Consider the following 11,563-nt stretch of genomic DNA (forward strand, 5'->3'; position numbering starts at 1 on the left):
GTGTGTGTGTGTGTGTGTGTGTGTGTGTGTGTGTGTGTGTGAGACAAGAACTCAGTAATTAACAGAGATAGGGTGATACTGGTCAGGTTTCACAGCAGCTGGGCTTTAGAGATACATGCGGTTATGTGTGTGTGTGTTTTTGCTGAGTGGGTGAGAGTGTATCTTCATCCATGTATAACCATGTACTGTACCTCCCTATACATCTGCATCCATGCATGTTGTGTGTGTGTGTGTGTGTGTGTGTTTGTGTGTTTGTGTGTGTGTATGTGTATGTGTGTGATTGGCTCCTCATGCCAGCCCATGCTGGGGTCTTGGCTCCCCAGGGGCAGATTAGCTATTTAGTGGAATACTGTAGGATTGACATACCACCAGATGGTTTATGCATAATGTGTGGGTGTGGTAGGTGTTTGCAGGTTTTGGGTGAAATCTGACAACTGCCCTTGGGCCAAAAAGCTGTTGTGTCCTCTCTGTGTCAGTCTATTATTTCACTGCTCTTAGTTTAAACAGACAGAGGATGATAGCAAACTGTATGATTTTGTTCCATTCGTTTCAGTGCTTGCAGTTGTAATGTGAAGAAGAATAATAATCAAGAAATGGCATTGTAAACGTTGTCCTATTGGAATTCCATGATATCAATATTCATTATACACTTGAGAGTCAGTAAATAATAATATTCAAAATGGTCTTTGTCGAGAAAAGTTTGTTGTTTACTATTTTAAGGAAGCCTATGTAATGTTTGCTGAACAGCAGCTGGCTTGTTTTGGTGTATTTGTGTATTTTTCAGGGACAATGCTTATTAACATAAACAGAAAAAAATGTAAATGAGCCAGAATTATCTTTAAAGACTTATTTGGTTTATAGATGTTAAAAAGACCACCCAAAATGTCCATAAAGATGGCAACTGTTCAGAACACAGTGTAACAGTAACACCAGTAGAGAAAAGAAATGCATGGTATTGTTTCCTCTTTCAAAAATGACATATAATCTTTCTGCTGTGGTTGCAGTTACCATTTTTAAAAGATAAAAACACTGAAGGAAATGAGTCCAGTTTTCACTACAAAGAACATTACTATTTAAATGTAATATTCTTTAACCTTTACTTATACAGTCGAGTGTACCCAGGGCAGTCACAGCTCCACAGCACCCCAGCAGTGCTTTATGTTATGTCACTTTTCCCACCTACATTTTCTCATATTTTTTGCAATGGCAAGCTTATGTTAAACACCCACCTCCACACTCCCACATAATTTTATTTGAAATTTACATTATCGTCATAGCTTTGAGCTCTGGTTTAATTGAAAGCAGAGTGAAGGATTGATGCTGGTGGGGGATTGCAGCGTGGGGGACAGGGATTAACAGTGGGCAGGTGGTCCTGGCATGGTTGCCAGTACACAGACCTGGCTGTCATGTGGAGGTGGTGGGGAGTAAATTAGAAAGCTTCGGCTGGTGGGCTGGCTGCTGATTACTCAGACAGGATAAAGAATTTACACCGCTGACTGTAGTAAAACATTAATGTAGGGTTTTTTTTGAGTTTATTTCTCAAATTTCTGTGTGTGTGTGTGTGTGTGTGTCTACTCCAAAAAATCAATTTAGTAATTTTCACAGAGATGAGACCTGTGAGCCAAAATATCTTGAGAATTTTGTCACTATGTTGAGTGGAAATATAGAGTAAAGTCTCTCAGTAAGAACCAAATGGTTCAAAATCAAAAACACTTATGTGTGGGTTGATAATGATACACGATACAGCGCTCACGGTTTGATACGCTCACAATACATCTAAGGATGTATTTAATGAAGAAAGAATGAAAACAAACTAACATCGCAGTTTTTTTATTTATTCCTTCGTAGTGTAAACTGCAAAAATGAAATCTCCTATCTCTAATCTCTTGTTGCCACAAAACACGGTTTCTTACAATGTTTTCCTTATTGTGAAGGAAAACAGTTGTTCTGTTTATTCTGCAGATGACAGTGTAAAAGAAAGGATATAATAATATAAGGCAATATTTTTCCCCTTAAACTAGAATTTACAATTACATTTCCATTCATTATAACAGATATTCTTCCTAAAATGAGCAGATGCCATTTAACAATAGTCTTTTACATTTTACATATTTTTCCAATTGCAAAAGTAGTGCATTACATTACTCATTTCAACCAAAAAAAGTAATCAGAGTATACTAATGTGTTAATTTGTAGTCTGTTACCGCTAACACTGGTTGTTTGTAGCCTTATTATATCGGCAAAGCTAGCCAGTGTTTTCCAGTTCACTATAGTGAGTCTGTTAAAGTTAATCACCCTTAAAAGTGTTTGGTGAGTTCAGTGAAAACACAACATCTGCTGATGTCTTCACTGCAGGAATGAAACGTGGGAAGAGTCAAGACTTACAGCTGTCACAGATGATGAGGTCTGAAAAATGTTAGTTGTCAGAGAAAATTATTATGCAAGAGGAACAAGAGAGTGAGAGGGATCAACTGGCTGTAGTCACACAGTCAGCTGATTGGTGGTCACTAGCTAAGTGAGCTGTTTACAGACATCTGACTGAACAGAACCTGAAGCAGCCAGATGCTGTTTCACTATCATTTTTTCAGGGTCACGATGTGTATCATTGTGTTTTCTGATTCGCAATGCATCGTGCCATGGTGCAACCCTACTCATGTGTAACTTAAAGTTAAAGAAATCTGAAAATGTAATATGTTGTTGCAAAGACATTGGTAAGATTAGAACAATGAAGTCATCCCAGCAATAAATTCTCCATCATAATTTCTTGGGCAAATAATTTAAACTGTTCCACATTTTGCTTTGAAAGTCTCTGTTTTTCCTCAGTGATTGGAGCCTGATCCCACTTAAAGAATCATTGCCACTGAGCTTCTTTGTTTCTAGGCTGCTCTCTCTAGGGAGCCACACAGGGACTCAGCTGTGAATGTAGGCCAGAGTCGACACACTCTCTCGTGCCAGAATACATACACACTCACCCACACGCGCAAACAATTTATACTGTACATACACTGTACTGTCTACTGTGCTTTCTTAATCCTAACCATCTGCCTCTGTGTCTGTACTCACAGGTCCTCGGTGCAGCTGACAGGAGAACCATCTAGCCAATCAGGAGAGGTGAGGGGTGAGGCGAGGCGAGCCAATCGAAGGAGGAGAGATGTTGGGGAAGGGCAGGCATGTGGCCCCGGCTCTCATGTCATTACTGCTGCTACTGTGGCATGAAGCAACAGCCATTGAGGTCCCACAAGACCGTAAGTCACCCAGCAATCATCAAATCCACTTTAACTCAATATGTTACTGCAAATAGTGATATAAATGCTATCCCAAAAATTCAAACAATTCATTTGGTCAAAGGGAAGTTGGCTGAAATAGATGGCTCAGATAGGATCAGTCGCGCTGTGTCTTGCTCATTCCCACGAGGATGGAGATTTTTCACAGCTGAGACATTGCAGCACAGCTCTTTTCCAAATAATCCACTTTCAACTCCTCAAACGAAATAATATTAGTGCAAATCTTAAACAAAACAAAACTGTAGAGCACATCATGCTTAACTTACCCTTTAGAGGAGTACACAGAGGGGAGGAGGGCAGCTGCAGGTGCAGTGTGGTTGACACGTTCCTCAGCAATTCATATATTTTTTGACTAGTTGGTCTCAGTTTGGCCCACATTTTGCAATCCTGCCAAAGTATATGGACACACTGGCATTGTCTGAACATACCAGACCTGATTTTAGCATCACAGACCAAACCATTTTTTGTATTATAGGGAGGGAAAGTAAAATGGTTTTTGACCACTATGTCAAGGAGAAGGAGGAAGTTAAAAATTACGTGACTCAGAAACCATACATAAAGTTTTCATAAGTATGTATTTTTGAAAAGAATTATTCCAGCTGATTATTTCAGGTTAGAGGACCCCAGATGCGATTACAATTGGGGTGACACGATTTCACGTTCAGTGCTGCTAGGACTGCTGCAGCCCCATTGATGTGCTGTGTGACAGCATTTTAAACACAATAATTATGTCAGATGCTAGTACTGGGCTAGTTATTAGATATATTCCATGTGGTATCAGATTTAGCAAAACTTTTTTTGGTTCACATTTTTACAAACTCTTTAAACTGTATACTGCTCACCCAAACTGACACAGAACAAAGACACTGCTCTAATTTGACTCATCAAATTAAAAGCTGATGCTTCTAGCCTTTTAGTAAAAGGGCAGAGAATTTAGGAATTCATTGCAAGTGAGATGTGTTTTGTCCATTATGTCATTTTTGTTGGCATTGTGAGTGAAGATACAGACAGGACAGGAAACATGGTGGAGGTGTATGACATACAACAAAGGTCTCTGGCCTGACTTGAGCAGGGGACGTTGTTGGTGTTCCCAACAACCAATAGCATACCCTGATGTACACTACTTGTTATTATTCTGCAAATAAATGTATTGGGCCTGACTTTCATTTTGACAAGGCTAGGTGAATGAACCCTCATTCTCTGACAGTCTTTTCCTGTCTGTGTACAGTTGAGGCTGTAATCCTTTAAAATGTGAGCTAAAATGGTTTGATAAATCCAACACCATGTGAAATAAAGAGAACTTGGAACACTGTTTATTCTATCACACTGGACATTCACAAAGGAAATTACGTTATCAAGAGCGGAGTAGCACTAGATCTTCCTGAGATGAAGACTAGATGGAGTGTTTGAGCTTTTTGGAAGTCATTCCAAAAGTTTGTATCCATCAATTCCTGTGTCAAAGTTTCTGAACAGCAACCTTATCAAAAACATGGGCATTTACTAGGTATGGATAGATGATATGGAGACACATTGTGCATCTTTAACCTCAGAATCATGAGCTTAACATCATCAGCCTATTGGTTATTAAATGTTGCTGTTGACTCAGCTCTTTTGAAAATGAACTGTATGTATTAACTTACAGCTTAAAGAAAGAAACAACAATAAACCAAATTTTTAACTTTTATCAAACAATGAAAAGCCAGTGGTTTCACAGTAATTTAAGCTTTCTTTCTTTCTTTTTTTTTGAATATGAAACCGTTCCTGGAGCTACTGATCACATTTGTTACATATGCCCATGAGAATAGACTGCTTCATATCTCTTGGTTGTAGTGTGTCACTTTGGATAACGGTGCCCCCCCTCATTGCAAATTCAAAGATGGTAGGTTCTCATTGATTCATGCACATAATAATATATAGATATATCCCCAACACACACGCACGCACGCACACACACACACACACACACCTGCAGCAGTCAGCTGTCAGCTGCTCTGTCTTCTATCTCTCTGCCCCCCTATGGCGCCGTCTCGTGACATTTTTTATAAGCCTGACCTTTCAGCCCTGGACTTGGTCTATTGATTTAAAACACACACACACACACACACACACACCATGACTAACAGAAACCATTGGATAATCCCATCTCAATATATTCACCACACTGCGACCAACTGATAGTCAGAAAACTTAATTACTATCAGTTCATCACTTCTGTGCTCTAGAAAGATACTGAACAGTGTGTTCAGAAGGACCCACAAATACAAATACAAACCTTAGAAATACAATGTGCATACACAGTGTGTTAAAGTTGAATAAAGTAGAAAGAAATTACAGAAACGCTTTAATGTCAACATAGAATAAACAGAGAATGTCCTTATTAACTCAAAGACGAAAGCTTTGAATCTAGTCAGGTGATGTCTGGAGCCCACGCCTATAAATTCAGGTTTTTGTAGCATCCTGCAACTAACGTATTTTACAAACTCCATGTCATTGTCTTAATTAGAATAAAGTGCTTCTACTCCAAAAGTTAGTTGCTGTACCTTATTAAAAGCTCCAGATCTTATGTCTTTGTTCTGTCTGAGTTCTAAGCTCTAAATCGACTGATCAATCAACAAATCAACCAATCAATCAAATCTAATTTGCATAGCACCTTTTGTACAGGCTAGTGCATTTCAAAGTGTTTTACTGATGACAGACTGTCCTCCCTTAAAAAACGACCCCATCGGCCATCTGTGCATCAGCTTATTATGACCAATAGTTATGTTTCATTGTTAAGTGACCTCTCCTGATCCTAGTAATTATGGCAGGGACAAAGGAGGAAGTCCACTGACACTGTGTACAGGGTGACAAAGTCTGTCCGGGTGAATAATAATAATAATAATAATAATTAAAGCTGCGAGCAGCGTTGAACGGGCCCTCGCACCCGGCGCCCGTCGGGGGAGCGGCGACCGCGGGACCCCGGCAACCGCGGGGTCAACGCAGGTCGCAGGGCACACGCTGGCGTAACAGTTCACACTTCCGAGATGTAAAAATTTTAAATAAAAGCTTTTACGCTAATTATTTTCTGTGATAATATTTTTCAGAGCTCATCATCTGTGACAGCTCTTGGCTCTCTTGACTGTAACCTCCCTGTGGCAGCTTCTCACAGACTCAATCAACTCCTCTTCCCCTCCCCCCTCAAACACAAACACAAACACACACACACACACACACACACACACACACACACACAGATACCCCCTCCCAAAAGGAGATAAAACTCAGTTTTAACTTGAGTTTAAAAGCTTTGAGCTTTGAGCAAAAGCATTTTTTTAAGTTCTGTTATTGGGTGCATATATAAATCATTTATGCTTAAACAAGGCTTATAATGAAGTTATTTGAACAGTGAATATCTCATCTGCCTAAAGTCAGGGCGAAGCCACTAACCAGCTGTAGGGATGGGTATCATTAGGATTTTATCTTTATCCATACAGACCCCTATCAGTCCAGCTCAGACTGTTACTGGTTTAAGAGAGTGAAGTTTATAGCAATTTGCAAAATTTGGAGATTAGTGACAAACTAACCAGTTAGACTACATACAGACAAGCTTTCATTTTAGCTGTTAGTAACAGTTTGCCATGAGCTTAACCAGCGTGCTGTGCTTCCTGTTAAACATGTTATGAGACTGTGGACAAGGCTGAAAATATTACTTTACTAACTACTTGCCGAACAGGCGCTTTGACAAAGAAAAGGTAAAGGCCAGCAGCTTTTACTTTTCAATGCACTTGTCGTCAACTTGAGTGGCTTATATTCAGCTGGTTCACCTCGACGCCCGTGGACCTAGTGCACTTTTCCTGTCGCTGTACACTGAGTAACACGAAAAAATCAGCTGACCCCGTGTGAAATTTCCTAACTGATCAAAACCAAACTGTAAAGACAGCATCAATCCACGCTCAGCTTTGGTCAAGGGGAGACATATGGGAGAAGATGAGTAGAGAGATGGAAAGAAACAGAAAGGGTGATGGAGAAAGATTACATGAATTCAAAATAACCTACAATTCCTTAAAATTAATTTGAAGCCAGTTTAATTTTTTGAGCCAGCTTTGACATCTGCAGATATGAGTTTCTGAAGAGGGGCCTGCTGAGGTTAGATGTGCTGAATAATATCCATTTTCATATCAGAAAAAACACTGCATTAAACATTGTCTTAGCTCACTGAGCTGAGGTCAACAGGTAATATAACCAACCTGTGAGGTGGCTCACCCCCGTAAGATAAACACATAAATGATCCCTGATAGAACCGATAATTAAAGGCACATCAGTGACAGGGAATGCTATTAAAACTAAACTATAAACTGGTGACATTAACTGCAAAAGAAGATTTTTATTGATACATTTCAGGTAGAATTTAGTTTTCAATAAGGAAAATGCTGTAAGAAACCTGAATTTGTTGCAACAAATTTAAAATAAAAGCTTTTATGCTAATTATTTTCTGTGATAATATTTTTCAGAGCTCATCATCTGTGACAGCTCATGGCTCTCTTGACTGTAACCTCCCTGTGGCAGCTTCTCACAGACTCAATCAACTCCTCTTCCCCTCCCCCCTCAAACACACACACACAGACACACACACACAGAGACCCCCTTCCAAAAACCCATCAAAGAGTAATACAATGGCTCCATCTGTAGGATAAAGTAGAGAGTCGCAACAGGAAGTTACCCCAAAATCTGAGGTTTCAAACAGGAAGTTGGGTTTCCGAACTTTGACGGGCCAGAACCGGCACACGCTTCGACCCAAACTCACAATTTTCGGAGCCAGTCTTCCAAAAATTGTCAAGGAGGGGCTGACAACATTTGAAGTGAATCTGGTCACCCGTCTAGAAACTGGACATCACACTATAAAATATGTCATTTCCTGCTATAAATAGGTGGCGCTACAACAATTGTATGAATATTGACATATGGATGTGTGCAGATAGGTACCATTAACAATCCTGTAAAGTTTGATGCAGTTTGGACAAAGTATGGCCGAAATATAGCAAAAATAAAGCAACTTCCTGTTTCGTGGCGAGTAATCGAACTTTGAGGGGCCATAACTTCCACGCCCTTCAACAAAAACTCAAAATCTGCCGCAATTTAACATCGTCTATGTCTTAAGAACATACTATTAAGTTTTGAAGTCAATTGGATAATGCGTCTAGGACTAGTTCGCGTTCAAGCGACCCCTGGAAATGGCCAAAAACACACAATTTTTTCACCTTCCGGTCAAAATAAAAATACTTTCTGTTGGGTTTAGAATATGGCTCCAAGAGACTTTTTGGTGCGTCATGGGATGTTACATATGTGTGCAGATTTTCAGATTTTTAGGCGCAACGGGCTTGAGGGGCTGTTCCGTTTAAAAATGTAGGTGGCGCTACCGAGGGCATTTTACCACGCCCATGCTCAAGACCCCTAAATTATTAAATTTTTCGCCGTGCCTGACGCGTCTGCAAATTTTGGTAAGTTTTCACGCATGTTAAGGCCCTCAAAAAGCCGATCTAAGAGGCGGAAAAAGAAGAAAAAAAATAATAATAATAATAATTAAAGCTGCGAGCAGCGTTGAACGGGCCCTCGCACCCGGCGTCCGTCGGGGGAGCGGCGACCGCGGGACCCCGGCAACCGCGGGGTCAACGCAGGTCGCAGGGCACACGCTGGCGTAACAGTTCACACTTCCCAGATGTAAAAATTTTAAATAAAAGCTTTTATGCTAATTATTTTCTGTGATAATATTATTCAGAGCTCATCATCTGTGACAGATCATGGCTCTATTGACTGTAACCTCCCTGTGGCAGCTTCTCACAGACACAATCAACTCCTCTTCCCCTCCCCCCTCAGACACACACAGACACACACACACAGAGACCCCCTTCCAAAAACCCATCAAAGAGTAATACAATGGCTCCATCTGTAGGATAAAGTAGAGAGTCGCAACAGGAAGTTACCCCAAAATCTGAGGTTTCAAACAGGAAGTTGGGTTTCTGAACTTTGACGGGCCAGAACCGGCACACGCTTCGACCCAAACTCACAATTTTCGGAGCCAGTCTTCCAAAAATCCTTAAGTCTGTCCTGACAACATTTGAAGTGAATCTGGTCACCCGTCTAGAAACTGGACATCACACTATAAAATATGTCATTTCCTGCTATAAATAGGTGGTGCTACAACAATTGTATGAATATTGACATATGGATGTGTGCAGATAGGTACCATTAACAATCCTGTAAAGTTTGATGCAGTTTGGACAAAGTATGGCCGAAATATAGCAAATTTAAAGCAACTTCCTGTTTTGTGGCGAGTGATCGAACTTTGAGGGGCCATAACTTCCACGCCCTTCAATGAAAAGTCCGAAACTTTTGCAATTTAACTTCGTCTATGTCTTAAGAACAAATTATCAAATTTTGAAGTCAATCGGATAATGCGTCTAGGACTAGTTCGCGTTCAAGCGACCCCTGGAAATGGCCAAAAACACACAATTTTTTCACCTTCCGGTCAAAATAAAAATACTTTCTGTTGGGTTTAGAATATGGCTCCAAGAGACTTTTTGGTGCGTCATGGGATGTTACATATGTGTGCAGATTTTCAGATTTTTAGGCGCAACGGGCTTGAGGGGCTGTTCCGTTAAAAATGTAGGTGGCGCTACCGAGGCCATTTTGCCACACCCATGCTCAAGACCCCTAAATTCTTAAATTTTTCGCCGTGCCTGACGCGTCTGCAAATTTTCAGGAGTTTTGACGCATTTTAAGGCCCTCAAAAAGGCGATCAAAGAGGCGGAAAAAGAAGAAAAAAAATAATAATAATAATAATAATAATAAACCGAACGAAAACAAGAGGGTCCTTGCAACTCGTTGCATGGCCCCGTTGGGCCCACGCAACTCGTTGCTCGGCCCTAATTAAAGCTGCGAGCAGCGTTGAACGGGCCCTCGCACCCGGCGCCCGTCGGGGGAGCGGCGACCGCGGGACCCCGGCAACCGCGGGGTCAACGCAGGTCGCAGGGCACACGCTGGCATAACAGTTCACACTTCCCAGATGTAAAAATTTTAAATAAAAGCTTTTATGCTAATTATTTTCTGTGATAATATTTTTCAGAGCTCATCATCTGTGACAGATCATGGCTCTATTGACTGTAACCTCCCTGTGGCAGCTTCTCACAGACACAATCAACTCCTCTTCCCCTCCCCCCTCAGACACACACAGACACACACACACAGAGACCCCCTTCCAAAAACCCATCAAAGAGTAATACAATGGCTCCATCTGTAGGATAAAGTAGAGAGTCGCAACAGGAAGTTACCCCAAAATCTGAGGTTTCAAACAGGAAGTTGGGTTTCCGAACTTTGACGGGCCAGAACAGGCACACGCTTCGACCCAAACTCACAATTTTCGGAGCCAGTCTTCCAAAAATCCTTAAGTCTGTCCTGACAACATTTGAAGTGAATCTGGTCACCCGTCTAGAAACTGGACATCACACTATAAAATATGTCATTTCCTGCTATAAATAGGTGGTGCTACAACAATTGTATGAATATTGACATATGGATGTGTGCAGATAGGTACCATTAACAATCCTGTAAAGTTTGATGCAGTTTGGACAAAGTATGGCCGAAATATAGCAAATTTAAAGCAACTTCCTGTTTGTGGCGAGTGATCGAACTTTCAGGGGCCATAACTTCCACGCCCTTCAATGAAAAGTCCGAAACTTTTGCAATTTAACTTCGTCTATGTCTTAAGAACAAATTATCAAATTTTGAAGTCAATCGGATAATGCGTCTAGGACTAGTTCGCGTTCAAGCGACCCCTGGAAATGGCCAAAAACACACAATTTTTTCACCTTCCGGTCAAAATAAAAATACTTTCTGTTGGGTTTAGAATATGGCTCCAAGAGACTTTTTGGTGCGTCATGGGATGTTACATATGTGTGCAGATTTTCAGATTTTTAGGCGCAACGGGCTTGAGGGGCTGTTCCGTTAAAAATGTAGGTGGCGCTACCGGAGGCCATTTTGCCACACCCATGCTCAAGACCCCTAAATTCTTAAATTTTTCGCCGTGCCTGACGCGTCTGCAAATTTTCAGGAGTTTTGACGCATTTTAAGGCCCTCAAAAAGGCGATCAAAGAGGCGGAAAAAGAAGAAAAAAAAATAATAATAATAATAATAATAATAAACCGAACGAAAACAAGAGGGTCCTTGCAACTCGTTGCATGGCCCCGTTGGGCCCACGCAACTCGTTGCTCGGGCCCTAATTAAAGCTGCGAGCAGCGTTGAAC

The 11,563-nt window shown here is 40.9% G+C and overlaps 1 protein-coding gene across 50 annotated transcripts in view; it reads left to right on the forward strand.

Moving 5' to 3' along the window:
- nfasca (neurofascin homolog (chicken) a) overlaps positions 1–11,563 on the forward strand; it is a 159,692-nt gene that overhangs the window by 61,769 nt on the left and 86,360 nt on the right. For 7 of the 50 annotated variants that reach the window (XM_051074716.1, XM_051074721.1, XM_051074724.1 and 4 more), the window contains one exon: positions 3,066–3,245. The exons of the other annotated variants lie outside the window; for them this stretch is intronic. In XM_051074716.1, the coding sequence (XP_050930673.1) occupies positions 3,152–3,245 (94 nt within the window). In that variant the 5' untranslated portion in view covers positions 3,066–3,151. The remainder of the gene's footprint in view (positions 1–3,065; positions 3,246–11,563) is intronic. 50 annotated transcript variants of the gene reach the window in all.

The sequence above is a fragment of the Lates calcarifer genome, linkage group LG12, assembly GCF_001640805.2.
Source record: "Lates calcarifer isolate ASB-BC8 linkage group LG12, TLL_Latcal_v3, whole genome shotgun sequence".
NCBI classification, from domain to species: Eukaryota; Metazoa; Chordata; class Actinopteri; family Centropomidae; genus Lates; species Lates calcarifer.